Source organism: Schistocerca americana, chromosome 1 (assembly GCF_021461395.2).
Source record: "Schistocerca americana isolate TAMUIC-IGC-003095 chromosome 1, iqSchAmer2.1, whole genome shotgun sequence".
Lineage (NCBI taxonomy): Eukaryota > Metazoa > Arthropoda > Insecta > Orthoptera > Acrididae > Schistocerca > Schistocerca americana.
This window is the reverse complement of record NC_060119.1, coordinates 1,156,955,339-1,156,978,909: the sequence shown is the minus strand read 5'-3', so window position 1 is coordinate 1,156,978,909 and position 23,571 is coordinate 1,156,955,339. Positions and strand designations below refer to the sequence as shown.

At 43.7% G+C, this 23,571-nt stretch overlaps 1 protein-coding gene across 1 annotated transcript in view; it reads left to right on the top strand.

The window, feature by feature from the left end:
- Window positions 1-2,157, top strand: part of LOC124597599 (mite allergen Der f 3-like) — a 112,944-nt gene extending 110,787 nt beyond the window's left edge. The window contains exon 7 of the mRNA XM_047135947.1: window positions 2,002-2,157. Within this exon, the coding sequence (XP_046991903.1) occupies window positions 2,002-2,157 (156 nt within the window). The remainder of the gene's footprint in view (window positions 1-2,001) is intronic.
- The last annotated feature ends 21,414 nt before the right edge of the window (window positions 2,158-23,571 follow it).

Below are 23,571 nucleotides of genomic sequence, written 5' to 3'. Positions count from 1 at the left end.
TAACAACTTGTTTGCCACAGTTTCGTGTGTATGTCTGTAGTCACACTGGTAACAACCAGTTCTCAACATTTCGTGTTGATATGTCGGGGCTCACAAGCCCTCTTATCTGTGCTATGGCAGCTGTACAATCTGCCATTGCTGCTCTCATAATACGACGATCCTGGTGGGCATCTGTGCTGTGGGGACGTCCAGAATCTCGTCTGCCTACAGTAGTGAGAATGTTCACATGGCTACTGACACGAGCATCGTTGCACAATCGACGCAGCATGTCCAACTTGTGTGGCAATTCTCCGAAAGGACCATGCCACCACTCTGAGAGGCACAATTTGATCTAACTCGCTCAGTTGGGTGTAGAAAGCATGAGTCCTTCTCTGTGGCATGGTTGCCTCCTTGCTTTACACATCTGCATCACTGTGGGACATCGGGCTGTGAGCATTTCCATTTGGAGGGCAGACACAGATGGCTCTCTGTAGCTATGCCAATATGCTATCAACTATCCCCCCAGCTGGCATATGCTATCACTGGATCAAAATCGACATAGTCTTTCCAAGTATACTAATTTTTTTCTGGCAATGTATTTCATTTTTAAAAAACTGCAATTGATTTCGATTAATGTCTCATAATCTGCAGACCATTATGTGCTGACTGCTGGAGCTTGGCATGGAGCACTAACTGCTCTAGGCTGGAGTGAAGAGCAAATGTTTCATAATCACATTGGAGTATAGGAAGAAACTGATTATTTCACTAGCATATTTCATTTGATGTCTTTAGTTCATCTCTATTTCTCAGTTATGTTTGTACATATGTTGAAGATATGAAAACCATTAAAATGTATAAATGCTCCTTATATATATCTAGCAGGGCATACACAGATTGCTCTCTGTAGCTATGCCAATATGCTATCTACTATCACCCCATATATATATATAGGCTGTTTATAAATGAATATTGGGGTTTTAACGCTTTATAATATTTAGCATATTAAACTTACAGTTATAAATGATATGTCAAAGGAAAGAGCAACTCAAACAGTTTTACCAAGAACCTTATAAATGTTCAGTGTGAGCACCATTTGTCACACAGCACGCATCAAGTCTATAGCTGAGTTCTTCCCAAATGTTGATAAGTGTGTCTTCAGTGATTGTAGAAACAGCTGCTTCAGTCCGGTTTCTTAATTCAGGGAGGTCTGCTGGTAGCGGAGGCATGTACACACTATCCTTGATGAAGCCCCAAAGGAGAAAATCGCATGGCGTTAGGTCGGGTGCATGTGGAGGCCATGCAAAGCAAGCCCTGCCATTGTGCCCCTTGTGGCCTATCCAGCGCTTGGGTACAGTGAAGTTCAACCAACCGCATACTTTGCTATGCCAGTGAACATTTATAAGGTTCTTGGTAAAACTGTTTGAGTTGCTCTTTCATTTGACATATAATTTGTAACTGTAAGTTTAATGTAATAAATATTATAAAGCATTAAAACCACGATATTCATTTATAAACAACCTGTATTCACTGGAGCAGTGTGTTTAAGTAGGCCTTACTAGTATATAGAAACAAGTTAATAATTCGAGAGCTAGATTATCAAGTTTCCTTTCAAACGTGGTAAACGAAAATTTCAATATGTATAAAACAGAATTATCATCAGTCGAAGTAAACGAAGTAAATATCATGAATTTATTTAAGGAATGAATTTTTATAGAGTTAAGTTCACATTTCATTCAGAAAGGTAAAGATTAGCAGTTTTATTCGAATCCCTAATATTAGTTGCTTGTAATGTTGTTTTATAATATGTTTCGATAAATAACATGGTGTAAATTTCGATTGCAATCAATATCTTAATTAAAATACTGAGATTTATGTTTAGAGGTGTGAATAACAGTTTATCCTGATAATTAACATTTTTAAGTTGAGTGAAAAGAAACGTGTACAACGTTAAGCGTGATCAGAATATATCTTTCTAAAATATGATGTTCTACACATACTACAAGCAACTTTATCACTTTGCAGGGTGATGAAGGGGGTCCGCTGCTCTACGAGGGAAAGGTTGTGGGGCTGGTGTCGTGGGGACACTTTTGTGGTGAGCCCCCCTACCCCTCAGTCTTCACACGTGTCTCCAGTTATCTGGACTGGATCACTGAGAAGACCAGCGGATCACGGGTGTAGTACTACAGACGGTGACTTTGTATTTGCTACAGCCCTTAAATACCTATAAAATTAATATTGTGGGTTATAAGAATATGTTATCGATATTAACCTCTGTCTAGAAGTGACAATAAAATTCCAGCCAAAACATTATTTGGTGGCAATCTTGTACTCAATCTGTGACACTGGGTCAAGCTCACTCTCATTCGTAAAACTTATTTATAAATTATAATAAATGTAATTCAGCGCTCATCTTACACTTATAAATCACTTTTCTACTTTTCCATATTTTACAAGAAACAAATGTTATCTCGTAGTTTAAACAATGTTAAAATATGTAGTAAGAGCTAATGCATTACATTTGCGGATACATAATGCTTATCTTGCAAAGTTGGTCTCAGTGTCAGGGTTTGATCCTTTGTTCCTGTGTAACCTATTAAAAAATTTCGTCCACGATCGTTTAAATGACAAGCAGCTGGAATATTATGTTGCTTTCAACCATATTCATCTTTTATTTGGATGTTCTTAAACCCAAACTTACCGTCACATGTTTGACACTTTCCAAACATAGCTTGTGCAATTTTCTTGAGCCATAGAAAGAACACAATCCATCAGAGCACAACATTTACCAAATTAAGCAAATGCTAAGCCCATTCTATTCTATTTTATCCAACTGTAAGGCTATCGCCGGCCTGAGTGGCCGAGCGGTTCTCGGCGCTACAGTCTGGAACCGCGCGACCGCTACGGTCGCAGGTTCGAATCTTGCCTCCGGCATGGGTGTGTGTGATGTCCTTAGGTTAGTTAGGTTTAAGTAGTTCTAAGTTATAGGGGACTGATGACCTCAGATGTTAAGTCCCATAGTGCTCAGAGCCATTTGAACGATTTTGTAACGCTATCTGACGCATCTCTGACGCACTTGGCACCAAAAATGCATTACACATTGCACGTCCAGCTTCATGTACGTTCTAGAATAGGATATAGTAAAAAATTGTATTAACGGTACTGTCTTAAGTGAAATTGTTTCTGAAATTTCATTTATACATTCTTTTCTGAAAAATAATTATCTAAGTAATGAATTATAGGCTCTATTACCAATAACAAATGTTACAGATTTTGACGATATGAAAAATAGGATCTTCCTGCTACTTTATAAAATGTATTTCATTTTCTATGGCAAAATAAGAAAAATTATGAATGAAAACATAAATTTTGTTTACAAGAGAACTGAAGAGTAACAATATTGTATTTACTGTAAATTTGTTTTGGATCGGTTAAGTTGATAATTGTGGTTACTTATTTTCATGGAAGAAGATTGATATTAGAAAATATGTCGACATAAATAATAAAAATATAGTAAAAGAATTATTATTTGGTAATCAGATGTCTTCAGAAATATCTACTTTAAGAAATATGTCATTTAAGTAAGAAAATTAACCCAGGTGTTAATGTGTGAAAATTCCGAGGAGGCTAGGTTCGTTACACAGTGCAAGGTGAAAAAATGCAATTAAGACGGTCAGTCATCAAATTATAATTACCACGTCGAATAATTCAAGATGAACATTCACCCTTCAATACGAGACATTTTTCACGACAATGGATGACGTAGTGGGGGCCTTGTTTGTAGATGTATGCGTTTGAGCTCTACAGGAGACGTTTCGAAAATCGAATATACTCTCATTGTGGTTACATCTGCCACGCAATTCTTTCCTCGACTGTGGAGAGAGGGACAAATCATTGCGTACCACGTTAGGAGAATACAGTGAGTAGGGCAACATGTGACAGCACAAAGAATCAGAGTGCGTGAGTGAGTCTTGCGTAGCATGAGCTCGGGTGTTGTCCATCGATAACACTACTTTAGTGTGCCTCGCCACTTCGTACCGTCAGTGTCCAGCAACTCTGTATAGATATTTCAGAAGAATGCTCCTGTGACTGTTTACGGGCATAATGTTATACAGAATGGGTGTGAGCAGTCGTTGGAAACTCCGAGCGGCGACGACTTGTTTATAACTGATCCAGGGATGATTCAGCTTTCTCCTCGCTTGTGACAGGCCGGCCTTCGAGCAGTAGGGGCCTCCATTTCTGAAGCGACTGCCGGTTCTTCAGAGAGAGATGGGCCGTCGCTTTCTGCTAACGAAGAGAACACAGCAAGTGCCATAACGCGATTTCCCGGAAACTCAGTAGAATAAATGCAAAAAATAAGCGAACACACGTCTCGTCTTATCCGTACCGTAGATAAGCAGCCGTTTCTGAGAAACTGGCCGTCCAAGTTTCCGATATAAATTAGACCTCTTTTAGCACGCGATAACTTCAGCATAAGTGGGGGCGTAGAGGCTACCACACCGCTTCTAACTTTTGCGTCCCCTTGTAACCTCCCCCTCACTTATCGACCTTAATGACAGTGAAAAATTAAACCGCGTGTACCTAATGGAAATTTGGGAAAAGCAATCGTCACCGAAGTTAATCTGTCGGTAAAGAGGGAGGAAAGGGTTACATCTAAATGAAAGGAAAAATGCAAATGAAACTGGTGGAAATTAATTTTGAAAAGGGGTAAAGTTAATAAAGAAAGTAACTGTGCGGCCGTTACGTTAACAATTAACTAGCGGTAATTAGATATTTGAGATTTGGGGGAAATTACGGTCGCCAGTCCTAAGGACAATTACTATAGTAACTGAAAAAGAAAGGTTATTACACTTATAATTAGCACTAGAAGCGTGGCAACTGAAGGTTGACACGTGTAGTGTGAAAACTGAAAGTTTGTCAGAAGTAATAAATCTCGCTACACTCTGACTTAATTTAGCAAAAGAATTAATAAAACCGGAAAATCGAAATTTAATTTAGTGACTGAAGTTAATAGTGAGCTTTCTTTCTGAAGCACATCGAAATTCAGTAAAATACGGTTAGTCTTGGACTACCTCAACAATCATTTCAAAAGCTACTTGAATCTACGCAATTTAGAAATAAGAGATTTAACTTTGAACTTGAATTAAATGATTCTGAACAATTAACAATACTAAAATTTTGTACGTACCAAGCTGAGCTGCAGCCACAGGTAAGCTAAAATACGGTAACAAAACTCGCACTCTTAATTTGTGCTCGTGTAATCTAAATATTGTAGCCAGCTGTGAATACTTAAACTGAACTTTGAAATTAAAGCAGTGAAATTGAATGATGCTGCTTTAATGCTGGCGTTTGAATTTCAACGACACTCGGGTTCATTTCGGAAAAGGAAGGGACCCTGCTTGGTAATGCAATTGGGACACTGAGCAACAAAGGTTCGTGCTAAGTTGCTGTAATTTTGCGATTTGAACAGTTTGAAAAGCTGAGGTCTGCCATACAGTTCTGAAACTTAACGTGCTTTTAGTCTTCCTTGTTGGTTGACTGAAGGTTTGAAGTCGTCGATCGAGGAGGTGGCGACAGTCACTCATTGTCGGCCGTCGCTGTTGCAGAAGCTGGATGCTGGCGCGCCTTCTTCTCGACACGGTCACCAGGCGAAACGGGCTCTTGATGTCCGCCAGCTAATGCTTCCCGTCTGCGACACCATGTCAGAAACTATCATCGCAAGTCGAGCGTAATTACATGCTGCTGAACCCGGAAAGCGCGGCAACTCGCGGGAGCGTCACACAACACCTCCTCCACTCGCTACTCCAACCAGACTCCCCCTGCCCTGCCCGCGCTCCACGCGACAGAGTTAACACTATACCAAAGATCCTAAACACTTTCGTTCTCCACACGACCTATCGATGTATTCGTTCGATAGTATAGTTTTCCCTAGGCCAGACCCAGCGTATAAATACAAATAATATTCACAAATATAAACTAATTATAAATCGACATAAATGCATAAATATATATATATATATATATATATATATATATACACTCCTGGAAATTGAAATAAGAACACCGTGAATTCATTGTCCCAGGAAGGGGAAACTTTATTGACACATTCCTGGGGTCAGATACATCACATGATCACACTGACAGAACCACAGGCACATAGACACAGGCAACAGAGCATGCACAATGTCGGCACTAGTACAGTGTATATCCACCTTTCGCAGCAATGCAGGCTGCTATTCTCCCATGGAGACGATTGTAGAGATGCTGGATGTAGTCCTGTGGAACGGCTTGCCATGCCATTTCCACCTGGCGCCTCAGTTGGACCAGCGTTCGTGCTGGACGTGCAGACCGCGTAAGACGACGCTTTATCCAGTCCCAAACATGCTCAATGGGGGACAGATCCGGAGATCTTGCTGGCCAGGGTAGTTGACGTACACCTTCTAGAGCACGTTGGGTGGCACGGGATACATGCGGACGTGCATTGTCCTGTTGGAACAGCAAGTTCCCTTGCCGGTCTAGGAATGGTAGAACAATGGGTTCGATGACGGTTTGGATGTACCGTGTACTATTCAGTGTCCCCTCGACGATCACCAGTGGTGTACGGCCAGTGTAGGAGATCGCTCCCCACACCATGATGCCGGGTGTTGGCCCTGTGTGCCTCGGTCGTATGCAGTCCTGATTGTGGCGCTCACCTGCACGGCGCCAAACACGCATACGACCATCATTGGCACCAAGGCAGAAGCGACTCTCATCGCTGAAGATGACACGTCTCCATTCGTCCCTCCATTCACGCCTGTCGCGACACCACTGGAGGCGGGCTGCACGATGTTGGGGCGTGAGCGGAAGACGGCCTAACGGTGTGCGGGACCGTAGCCCAGCTTCATGGAGACGGTTGCGAATGGTCCTCGCCGATACCCCAGGAGCAACAGTGTCCCTAATTTGCTGGGAAGTGACGGTGCGGTCCCCTATGGGACTGCGTAGGATCCTACGGTCTTGGCGTGCATCCGTGCGTCGCTGCGGTCCGGTCCCAGGTCGACGGGCACGTGCACCTTCCGCCGACCACTGGCGACAACATCGATGTACTGTGGAGACCTCACGCCCCACGTGTTGAGCAATTCGGCGGTACGTCCACCCGGCCTCCCGCATGCCCACTATACGCCCTCGCTCAAAGTCCGTCAACTGCACATACGGTTCACGTCCACGCTGTCGCGGCATGCTACCAGTGTTAAAGACTGCGATGGAGCTCCGTATGCCACGGCAAACTGGCTGACACTGACGGCGGCGGTGCACAAATGCTGCGCAGCTAGCGCCATTCGACGGCCAACACCGCGGTTCCTGGTGTGTCCGCTGTGCCATGCGTGTGATCATTGCTTGTACAGCCCTCTCGCAGTGTCCGGAGCAAGTATGGTGGGTCTGACACACCGGTGTCAATGTGTTCTTTTTTCCATTTCCAGGAGTGTATATATATATATATATAAATAGTAAAACAATTACAATACATAAAGACACAGAAATGTCATATCTTGAGGTAACAAAACAAGGAAAAAAATTTATAGTACAATAGATGGAAATACGAGGATATGCGTTTCCGGCGTTACACCCTGTTCGAAACCAAATTATTATTTTTCTTTTCTTTTTTTTCATTTATCACCCATTTCCGGTGAAGATTACTAGGAGAATGCTTTTTACCAAGTCAGGAGATACAAGGGCGTCATATGAATTTCAAAATTACAAGTGGGTTTCTCAAAAGGGTCATACATTTATTGTGTATTTGTATGGAATTTTCAGGAGCTGCAATCTTTTTAAATTGTCATATTCTTACTAATGTCAGTTCTTCATTCTTGCATTTTATTCTTATACTTATTCACCAGGAAGATTTGATGCATTCTCTTGGACGATACCAACCGTAGAAGCATTCTAAACAAAAATTCCGAACGCCATGAGCATCGAGCGAAGGCAGGTTTGTCACAGCGGCATTTCTTCTTATGAATCTCGTTCTGGAAACAAACGTCGTTAAGATTGCTGAAGATATCACACGTTGGCAATAACGTCACAGGAAATCACACATAACGAATTACTTTTCCCAAAACTGGTGCTTCCATTTGATTATGAGTCAAGATACACGATAAGAGTTTCACCGAAAATAATTTCAAATAATTTTCCATTCATTTTTTTAAATTCATTCACCAAAGAAACGATTAATAGATGAATTAGCCTAACGTTATTTCAATATACGTCCTAAAACATTCATGTAGTAGTAATCTTCCCTGCATGTGAGTGGCTAAAAGAGAAACAATAATGAAAATAATAGTCGGGTTTCGAACACGGACACGAAAGCGTGACACCATGACGCGAGATACATTTTTAAAAATTTATGATTTATTGTGGTTAAATACATGAAATAAATCCTTCTTCTCGATGAGAGGAAAAGAAAAGTATAACTTCCACTCAATAGTGAAAAATTTAATGATGCTAAAATAAACTGTGCCTGAAGGCTTTCATCTTCATTTGAGGAGCTCGAAAAATCCTTCTTCCACTAACAATTTAAAATTTAACATTGAACATAAAACTTTTTTCTTGTAAAATGAAGTACAAGTTAAAAGAAAAAAGTGTGTCTTTTGCTCTTCATGTGTAATCATTAAAGGCTAATATCTACACTCCTGGAAATGGAAAAAAGAACACATTGACACCGATGTGTCAGACCCACCATACTTGCTCCGGACATTGCGAGAGGGCTGTACAAGCAATGATCACACGCACGGCACAGCGGACACACCAGGAACCGCGGTGTTGGCCGTCGAATGGCGCTAGCTGCGCAGCATTTGTGCACCGCCGCCGTCAGTGTCAGCCAGTTTGCCGTGGCATACGGAGCTCCATCGCAGTCTTTAACACTGGTAGCATGCCGCGACAGCGTGGACGTGAACCGTATGTGCAGTTGACGGACCTTGAGCGAGGGCGTATAGTAGGCATGCGGGAGGCCGGGTGGACGTACCGCCGAATTGCTCAACACGTGGGGCGTGAGGTCTCCACAGTACATCGATGTTGTCGCCAGTGGTCGGCGGAAGGTGCACGTGCCCGTCGACCTGGGACCGGACCGCAGCGACGCACGGATGCACGCCAAGACCGTAGGATCCTACGCAGTGCCGTAGGGGACCGCACCGCCACTTCCCAGCAAATTAGGGACACTGTTGCTCCTGGGGTATCGGCGAGGACCATTCGCAACCGTCTCCATGAAGCTGGGCTACGGTCCCGCACACCGTTAGGCCGTCTTCCGCTCACGCCCCAACATCGTGCAGCCCGCCTCCAGTGGTGTCACGACAGGCGTGAATGGAGGGACGAATGGAGACGTGTCGTCTTCAGCGATGACAGTCGCTTCTGCCTTGGTGCCAATGATGGTCGTATGCGTGTTTGGCGCCGTGCAGGTGAGCGCCACAATCAGGACTGCATACGACCGAGGCACACAGGGCCAACACCCGGCATCATGGTGTGGGGAGCGATCTCCTACACTGGCCGTACACCACTTGTGATCGTCGAGGGGACACTGAATAGTACACGGTACATCCAAACCGTCATCGAACCCATCGTTCTACCATTCCTAGACCGGCAAGGGAACTTGCTGTTCCAACAGGACAATGCACGTCCGCATGTATCCCGTGCCACCCAACGTGCTCTAGAAGGTGTAAGTCAACTACCCTGGCCAGCAAGATCTCCGGATCTGTCCCCCATTGAGGATGTTTGGGACTGGATGAAGCGTCGTCTCACGCGGTCTGCACGTCCAGCACGAACGCTGGTCCAGCTGAGGCGCCAGGTGGAAATGGCATGGCAAGCCGTTCCACAGGACTACATCCAGCATCTCTACGATCGTCTCCATGGGAGAATAGCAGCCTGCATTGCTGCGAAAGGTGGATATACACTGTACTAGTGCCGACATTGTGCATGCTCTGTTGCCTGTGTCTATGTGCCTGTGGTTCTGTCAGTGTGATCATGTGATGTATCCGACTCCAGGAATGTGTCAATAAAGTTTCCCCTTCCTGGGACAATGAATTCACGGTGTTCTTATTTCAATTTCCAGGAGTGTATGATGTCCGTATCGGGTTTTTCTATTTCAAGGTTCTAAAACAGTTCACATTATGCACATTTTTGTTGTTGTTGGTTCTTGTGAGGAGTTGACGCTGAGTCGTTAGGTATACTCAGTAATCTTCATTACTCATCTTTTCTTCCTCTTTTGCGTGCCTTCTTATCCAGTTAACAGCATTCCATTCCGTTGTTGGATATGGCACTGTGTGTGGAGTTCGAAAATCTGCGGCGGTGAACATGTTAGGAGAGGTTCTGTTGACGTTAACTAACTTCTACTTAACTGTACGCCAAATGTCTTTCACACTCAAACCAGTCTTCGTCGGTGTCATGAAGGTTGCACGCCGCGCACATAGGCGACTTTGCGAGATGGACTGTATGCAGTTTGGAATTAGCTGATACTTTCCTGTTGACGGCTTTATACCATGTCGCCTTCGCCTTGAAGGGTAAGTTCCTATCATTGATGTTTCTCCAAATAGCAGGCCAGTCGCTGCTGGGATATTTCTTTTCAATGAAAATTGCCTTCTTTCGTGTCCATCAGACATGTATACACGTTCTTTACTTTCTGAGAGCCTCGGTGAGATGTAACTGAATTCAACGAGGAAGTATTTCAAATGATAAAGAACGTTGGTGTATATCTATAGGTGGTTGAAGGCTGGAAAGAGCAATTCCATTCAGCAAATGGGCTGTCAAGTTGTTTGGAGACTTTTTCCACATCTTGTATGTTCACACACATATAACCTCGTAATTTGTGTGATAAAACATCCACAGCCATCCTTACGATGTCATTTGCTATATGGCTAACAGTTTCGGTGCTTCAGTGCACCATTTTCAGACCTTATCTGACATTGAGGGGGTTAACACCATCCGTATACACGATTCAACAGTGACCAACATCAATAGTTTGTGGTTGGAGAGACAACATCGTTGTTACAGGTAGTGTGAAAAAAAAAACAGGTACTGATATTGGCCAGTGTACGTTTACATCGTAATGACGGCTGTAGGTATTCCATGTCATTACATGAGTGAACGGCCAACGTCCCTCAGACCTCCAATCACAAGGGCGGACATAGAGAAACAAGTAAATTGTAGCTGACGTTGGTGAATTTTAATTCTCCATTCCCTACGCGCAGTGTTAGTGTGTCGAACTTCACTTTAATGATATTGCCTTGACTCACAATGTTTCCGAGGTCCGACAAAATTCTTTTGGTTATTTCTGTGGGTATCGGCAAGGTATATATATATATATATATATATATATATATATATATATATATATATATACTAGAGTGCTCCCGTCCGCTGCTGGCGCGCCGCCATGTTGCGTAAGCCAAGGTCAGCGTTGCCAGGCGGGGTCAAAGGTCAAACTGATAAGAACTTTAACATGGAACATGCTGTTGCCTCCTTGAGCCCCCGGTTCGTGATGTACCCTTGTCCGGTTCTCAGCTGCGCTACAGATCAATTTATTTATGGAAATACAAAGTACAGTCTCCAACAAATTTTACATATTCACATACTCCTTTACCTTTAATCCAAATGAATACAGACTCATTTACAGATACTTTTCTCCTACTACGAGTATACAAAGACAATGCAGAAGGTGACATATACACAGATTTACCAAAGTCCTTATTAGCAAGTTCTCCAATATGGTAGGTACGGTATGCTATAATGTCTCTGTCTACAAAACTTTCAAGGCCAGGAACATTAGGAACTCCAGTACCACCTCGTACAATAGCTACAGTCAGCCAACCATTACCGTGCGTGAAAGAATCGTTAATGTCAATGCTAAAGTTAAGTCTACATCCACAGAAAACACATGGTCCGTCGACAAGTGCAGTATATATATATACATATATATACTGCACTTGTCGACATATATACATATATATACTGCACTTGTCGACGGACCATGTGTTTTCTGTGGATGTAGACTTAACTTTAGCATTGACATTAACGATTCTTTCACGCACGGTAATGGTTGGCTGACTGTAGCTATTGTACGAGGTGGTACTGGAGTTATATATATCAGTTTGGTTTTCTATATCTCTTCAAGTTGCCTCAGACCGTTTGCTGGTACAGACACTTGCTTACAAAAAGCTTTTTCTAATTAACCGAAATGGTATGACGGATGTTGCTTCTAAATTCAGTACCCACGGATTTTAACTTGGGTACTTCCGTCAGTTCTCCCAGATACTGCAGGCATATCCTCTGCCTACGTACATGATGCCTCACTTCTTTTTGTTCAGCTGGGCACCAGATGCAAGTTCGTACGTGAGTACAATCTGAAGTGCTTGCGCTACTTCACCTTCATTCGTGGCCAGGACGCCCACATTGTCTGCATAGGCGTTGCACACTATTTTCTTGCCATTAATATGCCGTTCTGGAGCTGTTGTACGAGTGTCGAGAGAGGAGCTTCTATTGCAATTGCGAATAGGACCATTGGCATGAGGCTGCCGTGTCTTACGGTAATGGGCATCTCAATCTCCTTACTTAGCTGTACATTAATGATTATTCGTCCTGTGCTGGTTTTGATAACCTGTTGAGTAATCCGCTTGATTCATGATAAGAATCCCATTGCTCCCGTTGATGATCAATTCTGTCAAACTCCTTCTCGACGTCTAATGACACTAATGCACATTTTATGCGGACGACTTCTGAGGTTGATATTAGATCCCTGTAGTCCCATGTTCTTAATGGATGTTATTGTATTTACCTGCACATGTCTGGTAAGGCCGGCCAGAGTGGCCGTGCGGTTCTAGGCGCTACAGTCTGGAGCCGAGCGACCGCTACGGTCGCAGGTTCGAATCCTGCCTCGGGCATGGATGTGTGTGATTTCCTTAGGTTAGTTAGGTTTAATTAGTTCTAAGTTCTAGGCGACTGATGACCTCAGAAGTTAAGTCGCATAGTGCTCAGAGCCATTTGTCTGGTAAGTACCGCTGATGGAGTTCATTACCCTATTCGTTACGCTACCTAAAACGCGGACCATGTTCTTGCAATCGCCGTTGAGCAATGTGATTGGGTGCAGATTTTCAGCTCCTTTGCTTACTGAATTTCTAGAATTTAGAACTAATAGTCCTTCAGAAAACTCTTTGGGGATGTCGGAATCTCCGTTTATGAGCTCGTTGAACTTGCATAGCCATTTGCTTTTCATTTGTGGCCAGAAAACGTGGCAGAATTCTACTGGAATGACATCAGGTCCTGGAGATATAGCTTTAGGATACAACGCCGTCAGTGACATTGTAGCGAGAAGGAAGTGCTTCTCTGGGCGGTATCACTAATCTCGTGTCTTACTGCTTTGGTAAGTCCCTCGTAGCACAGTAGTAGCGCTCAGTCGCCAGGTTCCATGTAGATGGTGATCCTGCTGAAGTGGAGTGTTTAGGAATGCCAGTTGTTGTCAACAACGTTTGTACCATATTTCTTTTAGTATAGAAATTGATTTGTCACACACGTCACAGAATCAGAATTTGCCGGCTCTGGACTACGCCGTTATATCTGACCCTTAACACACATTAACACCGTTTTCTCACTTTACATAATGATAGACACTGCCCATGACACGTGACGTTCTGATAACTAATAACTTCACTTTATATCTTGTTTAATAGCTGGAATATGCTCTCGCGACCGTTCTTTTAGAGCCGCCCCGGTTACACGACCGTGCGTTTTGAGTGGCTCCTCGCGACCAACTCGCCTTGTCTTCCCGAAGGACAAGAGAGACCCCCCCCCCCCCCCCCTTCCTCCCTCAGCCAATACGGACACTTCTCTCGTTTCTTACAAACATATATATATCCAAACTTTCAGCCAATGGGCGTTCAGATCGCTGTTGCTAGGCGGATTTGACGTCACGTTTGTGGACATTGTGGCGGAAGTTTGTCTCGGAACACTGTCTCAGATTGTAAGATCCCAATCCCGAATAGTCGGATCTTATCCCTACTAAGGTTGCACAACATTGCCTCCTATGATTTCATTACTAATACTCCTTGCTCACGCTTAATTGTCAAATGTACATGTAGCCTAGCTCCTACTGAGCATTCCCGATGGCATAAATATGCCTAATACTTGGCTTAAACACGTGAGCGGACTGCACATATGCATTGCAGGGACTCTGTGCTGTTGCTTCTTTCAGCTCGTCCTCCTCTATCTTACCCGAGAGATTTTCCGTTTCTTCTGTGCTAATTTTGCCTTGTAAGCTCCTAAAGAGATCTTGCCACACGTTGTCGTCAGTATGTTTGTTAGACCTTAGCTCTGAGATATGTCTGTGAACTGCATTCTTTATTTCATTCTCTTTTATAGAAGTTGTTTCGTCATTTTGGACTTTAGGTCTGAGATAGGTCTATGAACTGCGTCCTTTATTTCATTCTCTTTTATAAATGTTGTTTCATCATTTCACTTAATTTCTGTCAGTATTTTTCTGTCTCTTCTCTTATTCTCACGAATATTCTGCACTCTCGCCCATATTTTGTAGCTTCCGCCTGCTGCCGTTTCAAAGCTAAAATGTTTGCTTTGATTTTCTGGATCCTTTTATAATTGTCAATTATTCGTGCGTCAATGGTGTACAAATTTCTAGGAGAGTTAAAATAAAACTCAGTCTCTTTTTTGTACCAAAACTTTTCTGTCATGAGTATTCAGAGTTTCTCTTTTCTTTAGCTTCGCACACTGCATCCACCAAGCTATGGAAGAATTATATAAAACAATTCTGCTTTCACATTCTTTACATATGTTGGTAAATACCACACCATATTCCTTATCTTACAGATGTGAAATATTTATTTTCCATTAAGTCCACTCTTCGGACTGGAGGACGCGCTTCTTTAAATAAATTGATACATAAATCCTGTCCAGTTTGCTTGCTAGGTGACTGGCACATAATATGAAACCAGGCGCTGCACCATGGGTATGTTGTCACGAATCAGTTAGCTGCAACTGATAGACTATACGCTCCAGTTCTAAGCATTTACTTGAGTTCGGTATTTGATCTTTTGGACTGAGAACAGAATTAAAGTCGCTGGCTAAGACTACGTGGTCTAGATGATTACTGAAAAGAGGAACAATCTCAGTTTTAAACAATCCAACTCAAGCGTGCCTGTTATTGCTGCCAAATAGTACATAAACTATGGTAATCCGAGCGCTATTAACAGTTGCCGCAGTTCCTCTTCTATAGGGTGTTCGATGCAATTCCTGTAGAGGAAGACCGAGCGAGGTGGCGCAGTGGTTAGCACACTGGACTCGCATTCGGGAGGACGACGGTTCAATCTCATCTCCGGCCATCCTGATTTAGGTTTTCCGTGATTTCCCTAAATCGCTTCAGGCAAATGCCGGGATGGTTCCTTTGAAAGGGCACGGCCGATTTCCTTCCCAATCCTTCCCTAACCCGAGCTTGCGCTCCGTCTCTACTGACCTCGTTGTCGACGGGACGTTAAACACTAATCTCCTCCTCCTCCTGTAGAGGAAGATATGCTGGTACGAACTCTGGCCTCTACACACGAAATTGAATAGACACCAGGTTAGATGTAAAATATATACCAAAACTTGCCTATAACAACTTTGGTGGCTACCACAGTGAACAGTGTTGTATTATTACCGTTCTCTACGTACGGTGTGCTAGGTTCTTTTTTGTTTTGGAACAATATAAATACGTAATGTTCTAGTGTAAATACAAACAAATGTGCTTAAGTGATAAATGGATATTTCTTGATGTTTCCTGTGATGGTACAGTTTGGTGTCCCACGATTTTCTCACCTGTATGTAGGAAGTCTTGCGAGTGTTGTAGTGCAAAGACGAGCGTGTCTTACTAGTGTTCAGCTAGGTAATTTTGAATGCTCGTATTGCGTTCATCTGGTTTTATTTATTATCACTGTTAATATTTGTTATAAGATGTGCTCCCGGAAACATATCATTCCAGATGTTTGTTCCAGCAGAGTAGTTTCCAGACTGATCTCGTTGGGCAGGATCTACCCCGTACCTACAGTTTCAGCCATTTAACAGTCTTCTTTCAATTCATCCAATTCATCTGCCCAGTTCTTGTGTTGAATAATGTTTGATGTGTCGTTGTCTGCACGTTGTAACGCCGCTTCCTTTGGACGCAAAGAAAAAAATAAAAAAAATACTACTCAAAACCCAATACAAGCCCCAAATCCAAGATCCAAATTTAATAAAAAAAGAAAACAAAGTACCACTGTGATAGCATCACTTGAATAGTAGCAAGTATACTGAAGAGAAACAATGTAAAAAGAAATAGAAAAGAAATCCAGTATAAAGTAACTTAGTATTTTTGCAAAAGAAGGTAAAATAGAATCCATTTTGTATCACATTAAAGTAAAAGTAGATCGCAAAGTAGTGTACTTATGGATCACGGAACAGAACAAGTGACCTCAAAGAATACACCTTGTGAGTACTCTTTGAGGACACCGCGGAATACAGAAGATAAAGTAATACATTGTAAATGTGCTTCTAGCGCTTGCTTGATCGTGTCGTAACTTAACGTGTTCTCTTGTACGTAGGCGATGCGAGATTGTTTTTACGTTTTGGAGATTTGCGATCTGCTAGAAATCATTAAGCTTGAAATAGGTAGATCAGCAACTTTGAGTATATCATTACGTAAAACCAAGATAGGAAAAGAACCCAAATTGGCTTGAATTGATTATTGTCAATGGAAGACTGAACTTTGTCCCAAAGTGACAGACTGTTAGTTATTTAACAAAAAAGGAAGTGAATACTAGTATCAAATGGTGAGAAAATACTTAGGTTTCGTTAAAGCAGCTGGTGAAATCTGGATCTTATCGCAAAAAAAAGCAGCTGGTGAAATCTGGATCTTATCGCAAACTCTTTGACTGGAATTTACGTAACTAATTCCACCCAGATTAGGGAAAGGTTGCTTCTTTAAAACAGTGATAGGATGTGCTTAGACTATAATAAACGGGCCTTACGTGAATTCACCGTGTTTGACATTTATTTCAAACCAAATAATATTACGTGCTTACGAAACATTTTATCAGTGCAGCGATACAGATTAATAACACAGCGCTGCATATATGCAGCTGCAAAAAAAAAAAAATAAAAATAAAAAAAAAATATCGTACTGATTCAGACTATTTAGCTTACGTAAACTGAAAACTTTAGTGGAGAAACTATTGCTGTGTATAGGTTGTAACCATGATTAGTGCAATAGTAGCAGTTTGTATGCGTCTACGCGTAGCGGTGATCGTACACGTCGGCGAGCATATGATTATTTGAGCTGCCCGGTGCAATTAATACGCACTCGGCGTGAACATAGTTGCAGCATGACAGACTTCTCTTGTAACGTTCCCCATCAGACAGTATACAGACATTCTACCGCTAGCTGGTCGGGGCACGAACCTCATCAACGAACATTTCCAATAGAAGGAGCAGTTAGAACGTCTGGTCTCAGGAAGCACTTCCTTTGTGTCGTGAGTAGCGCTTAGCTGCAGTATTTCGTGGCACAGGGCGTGCAGTAATCTTCTCGCCTTGAACTGAATCGTATACATGTATGCTCAAACACAAACTTCTGTTTGTTACTGACTTTCTTTGTCTTTTCTCTCAGAACAAGTACCGATTCTTCAGCGCACTTGCGAACCAGTCTCCTCTTTTATGTTTTCTTGAACGACTGCTTCTTAGAGAGGTATCAGTGTTTTCCAGTGCCACATTTGTTTCTTGTGCGCGGTCCTATTCTCTGGCAGATGGGGCCTCGAGCATTATTGTTGTTTTCTGGCCTCTTTTTCGTCTGAAATATTTTAGTTGGCTCTGCTGTCTTTTCCGGCACTGCAGCAGTTTCCTCATCTTGACGCTCGGATTCCTTTGTTACAAGGGAGTCGTTAATGTCCATCAGTAATTCACTTTCATGAGCATTTTCATTCCGGGTGACTTCTGAAAGCCGGCCGCGGTGGTCTCGCGGTTAAGGCGCTCAATCCGGAACCGCGTGACTGCTACGGTCGCAGGTTCGAATCCTGCCTCGGGCATGGATGTGTGTGATGTCCTTAGGTTAGTTAGGTTTAAGTAGTTCTAAGTTCTAGGGGACTGATGACCACAGAAGTTAAGTCCCATAGTGCTCAGAGCCATTTTTTGACTTCTGAAGCACGAGGCACAGGGCTTTGTCCAGAGGCTGCCGCTGCGTAGGTTAACGGCAGTGTTCACATGGTCGGGTGTCTCACAGCTTCGCCTGCGGTAACTGGGCCGCTCAGCGTTGTATAGTGAGGTGAGAAAAGTTGTGGGACACCTCCTAATATAGTGTCGGACCTCCTTTTTCCCGGAGTACTGCAGCAACTCGACGTGGCGTGGAAGTCGTTGGAAGTCGTTCGAAGCCCCTGCAGAAATAGAGAGCCATGCTGCCTCTATAGGCAACTACGAGGGCAGTTCAATAAGTAATGCAACACATTTTTTTTTCTCGGCCAATTTTGGTTGAAAAAACCGGAAATTTCTTGTGGAATATTTTCAAACATTCTTCGTCTCGTATAGTTTCATTGACTTCCGACAGGTGGCAGCGCTGTACGGAGCTGTTAAAATGGCGTCTGTAACGGATGTGCGTTACAAACAACGGGCAGTGATCGAGTTTCTTTTGGCGGAAAACCAGGGCATCTCAGATATTCATAGGCGCTTGCAGAATGTCTACGGTGATCTGGCAGTGGACAAAAGCACGGTGAGTCGTTGGGCAAAGTGTGTGTCATCATCGCCGCGAGGTCAAGCAAGACTGTCTGATCTCCCGCGTGCGGGCCGGCCGTGCACAGCTGTGACTCCTGCAATGGCGGAGCGTGCGAACACACTCGTTCGAGATGATCGACGGGTCACCATCAAACAACTCAGTGCTCAACTTGACATCTCTGTTGGTAGTGCTGTCACAATTGTTCACCAGTTGGGATATTCAAAGGTTTGTTCCCGCTGGGTCCCTCGTTGTCTAACCGAACACCATAAAGAGCAATGGAGAACCATCTGTTCGGAATTGCTTGCTCGTCATGTGGCTGAGGGTGACAATTTATTGTCAAAGATTGTTACAGGCGATGAAACATGGGTGCATCACTTCGAACCTGAAACAAAACGGCAATCAATGGAGTGGCGCCACACCCACTCCCCTACCAAGAAAAAGTTTAAAGCCATACCCTCAGCCGGTAAAGTCATGGTTACAGTCTTCTGGGACGCTGAAGGGGTTACTCTGTCCGATGTCCTTCCCCAAGGTCAAACGATCAACTCTGAAGTGTATTGTGCTACTCTTCAGAAATTGAAGAAACAACTTCAGCGCGTTCGTAGGCACAAAAATCTGAACGAACTTCTCCTTCTTCATGACAACGCAAGACCTCACACAAGTCTTCGCACCTGAGAGGAGCTCACAAAACTTCAGTGGACTGTTCTTCCTCATGCACCCTACAGCCCCGATCTCGCACCGTCGGATTTCCATATGTTTGGCCCAATGAAGGACGCAATCCGTGGGAGGCACTACGCGGATGATGAAGAAGTTATTGATGCAGTACGACGTTGGCTCCGACATCGACCAGTGGAATGGTACCGTGCTGGCATACAGGCCCTCATTTCAAGGTGGCGTAAGGCCGTAGCATTGAATGGAGATTACGTTGAAAAATAGTGTTGTGTAGCTAAAAGATTGGGGAATAACCTGGTGTATTTCAATGCTGAATAAAACAACCCCTGTTTCAGAAAAAAATGTGTTGCATTACTTATTGAACTGCCCTCGTATAATGGCGAAACTGTTACCGGTGCAAGATTTTGTGCATGAACTGACCTCTTGATTATCTCCCACGGATGTTCGATGGCATTCATCTCGGACGATCTGAGTAGCCAAATCGTTCGCTCGAGTTGTACAGAATGTTCTTCAAATCCATCGCTAACAATTATGGCCTGTTCACATGGCGCATAGTCATCCATAAAAATTCCATCGTTGTTTGGGTACATGACGTCCAAGAACGGCTGCAAATGGTCTGCAAGTAGCTGAACATAACCATTTCTATTTAATGATCTGTTCAGTTAGCCCAGAGGACCAAGTCCATTCCATGTAAACAGAGCCCACGCCATTAAGGAGCCATCACCTGCTTGTTCAGTACCCACTTGGGTCCATGGCATAGTGAGGTTTGCGCCACACTCGAACCCTACCACCAGCTTTTACCAGCCGAAATCGGCACTCATCTGACCAGGCCATAGTTTCCCAGTCATATAGGTTCCAGCGGAAATGGTCACGAGTCCAGGAGAGGCGCTGCAGGCGATGTAGTGCTATTAGCAAAGGCACTCGCTTTGGTCGTCTGCCGCCATAGCCCATTAACGCCAAATTTTGACTCGGTGTCCTAACGGATACGTTCGTCGTACGCCCCACATCAATTTCTGCGATTATTTCGAGCAGTGTTGTTTGTCTGTCAGCATTGACAACTCTACGCAATCACCGCTGCTCTCGATCGTTACGTGAAATCCGTCGGTCACTGTTTTGTCTGCGGTGAGAGGTAACGCCCGAAATACGGAATTCTCGACACATTCTTGACACTGGTGATGTCGGAATACTAAATTGTCTAACGATTTTCGAAATGAAATCTGCCACGCTGTTGCATAGTTGTCATCTTGCATCGAAAGCGTAGCTTTCCGCGGAACTTGGAGGAGAGATGATGTTTGGTTCTCACACTGTCACGGCTTAGCGAATCGTGTACCGAAATAATGCTGCGTGCTATACGTCACGCATACGATCTATGAATCTGAAGAAGTACTATTAAATATTGATAGATGTTTTTCATACTTCGGTTACCAAATTCTGTGAACAACACAACCGTACTGTTAAAATTTAAAATCAATAATTTCAGCACTATGGAAGATATAAGTTTTACCTAAAACACACAAGAACCGTGCTGGCACTGTGAAACGTAGTTAGGGCCTGTAATGTATTCGTATATAGTATCAATTGAAACTACAACCAAGAGGATAGGTTCATAAAATCTAATTTTCTGGAATTTTCTTTAGTTTCGTTACCAAAGATTTCTGATGTAATTAAAAGTGCATTGGAAAATTATTATTTCGTCGTGTTTTGTTTGTGTGCTAAACCAGTATCTGGCGTCGCAGAGTGATGCGGCAGACAACCTGAAACTTATCCAAGTAGGCGGGCTGATTGTTTAAAGGGTAGTGGGAGACCAACCCGCTCCGCCGCAATGCGTCTAGCTGCAATTACCATTTCGCGTTCAAAATCTGTTAATTTCAGTCTTGCTGCCGTTTCATGTCGGAAACCTTTTCACATGGATCACCCACATACAAATGAGAGTTCTGCCAGTGCATCGCCCTTTTATACCTCGTGTACGCGATACTATCGTCATTTGCATCTGTGCATATGACTCTCCTATGGTTTAGGTCACCTCTCTGTATGCATTACGAGCGGACGTGCCTTGTAGTACCACACGACACGCAGGTTCTTGGCAACCCGTCATTTATCACGATGGCATGAAAACCGCACACATTGATATGTATTTATGTAAATCTACCCACAATTTCTAGTTCCATTGAGGATGGGGAACTTGTGAGCATGCGATCACTTTTCAGCAGAGTTACTGATTATTCTCCCGTAAGGAATTTATTTGTTCTACAGTGACCTCGAAAGGCAGCTCAAAGGTACAACCAGTGCTAATTCCAAATGCTGATTGCGTGACAGAAACCTCATTCACGTTGCCGTCCCGATTTTTATACTGAAACGTTCCACCTCTGGACTCAACGATTTTCTCATCAAACCGGTGTTTCTAAGCTTCACATACACTGTACTTCTCACAACAGAAAGGAGAATACCTACACTATTTGATCAAAAGTATCTAGACACCTGGCAGAACTGACTTACAAATTCGTGTCGCCTTCCATCGGTTATGCCGGAATTCAGTATGGTGTTGGCCCACCCTTAGCCTTGATAACAGCTTCCACTCTCGCAGGCACACGTTCAATCAGCCGCTGGAAGGTTTCTTCGGGAATGGCAGCCCATTCTTCACTGAGGGGAGGTATCGATGTCGGTCGGTGATGCCTGGCACGAAGTCGGCTTTCCAAAACATCCCAAAGGTGTTCTGTAGGATTCAGGTTAGGACTCTGTGCAGGCCAGTCCATTACAGGTATGTTATTGTTGTGCAGCCACTCCGTCACAAGCCGTGCATTATGAACAGGTGCCCGATAGTAATGAAAGATGCAATCGCCAACTCCGAACTGCTTTCAACATTGAGAAGCAAGAAGTTGGTTAAAACATTAATGTAGGCCTGTGCTGTGATAGTACCACGCAAAACAACGTGGGTTGCAAGCTCCCTTCATGAAAAATACGATCACACCATGACACCGCAGCCTCCGAATTTTACTGTTGGCACTACAAACGCTGGCAGATGATTTTCACAGGCCATTCGCCATACCCCACACCCTGCCACCGGATCGCGACATCCTGTGCCGTGATTCGTCACTCCACACAACATATTCCAGTGCTCAATCGTCTAATGTTTACGCTCCTTACACCAAGTGAGGCGTCGTTTTGCGTACACCGGTATGATGTCTGCCTTATGAGCAGCCACTCGACAACGAAATCCAAGTTTTCTCACCTCCCAACATCTGTCATAGTACTTGCAGTGGATCCTGATGCAGTTTGGAATTCCTGTGTAATAGTCTGGATAGATGTCTACCTATCACACACTACGGCCCTCTTCAACTGTCTCTGTCAGACAACAGACGAGGTCGGCCTGTACGCATTTGAGATGCACCTGTCCCTTCACGTTTCAACTTCACTATGACATTGGAAACAGTGGACCTATGGATGTTTAGGAGTGTGAAAACCTCGCATACAGACGTAAGACGCATGTTACACCCAATCACCTGACCACTTGCGAGGTCCGTAACTTCCGCGGAGCGCCCCATTCTGCTCTCTCACGATGTCTAATGACTACTGAGGTCGCTGATAAGGTGTACCTGCCAGCAGGTGGCAGCACAATGCACCTAACATGAAAATCGTATGTTTTGGGAGGTGACCGGATACTTTTGATCACATAGTGTATAATACCTACAAAAGGAATTTTCACAGTTGCCATGGCTCGATTTAAAACGAAGTCGTTCTCTGAACGTTCTCATCAAACATAATCTACAATATATCTCTCCTATTAGGCAGAAAAAAATGGCTCTAAGCACTATAGGACTTAACATCTGAGTTCATCAATCCCCTAGACTTAGAACTAATGAAAACTAACGACATCACACACATCCGTGCCCGAGGCAGGATTCGAACCTGCGACCGTAGCAGCAGCGCGGTTCCCGACTGAAGCGCCTAGTACCGCTCGGCCACAGCGGCCGGCTATTAGGCAGACTCATCTTTGTTTCTAATACGAATCCATTCAAGTCTGAAAGAAAGCAGCTAACTACTGCAACAGGCGCTCTGACTAGCCGAGCAGAGCACAGGAGATTGCCGTACACAGCACGTGTGGGACGTCTGCTCACCACGGCCGCCAAAAGCCGACCGCCCGCCACTGTGCCACCTCTTTGTTGAACTAGTCATTGATAAAAGGCATACAAACC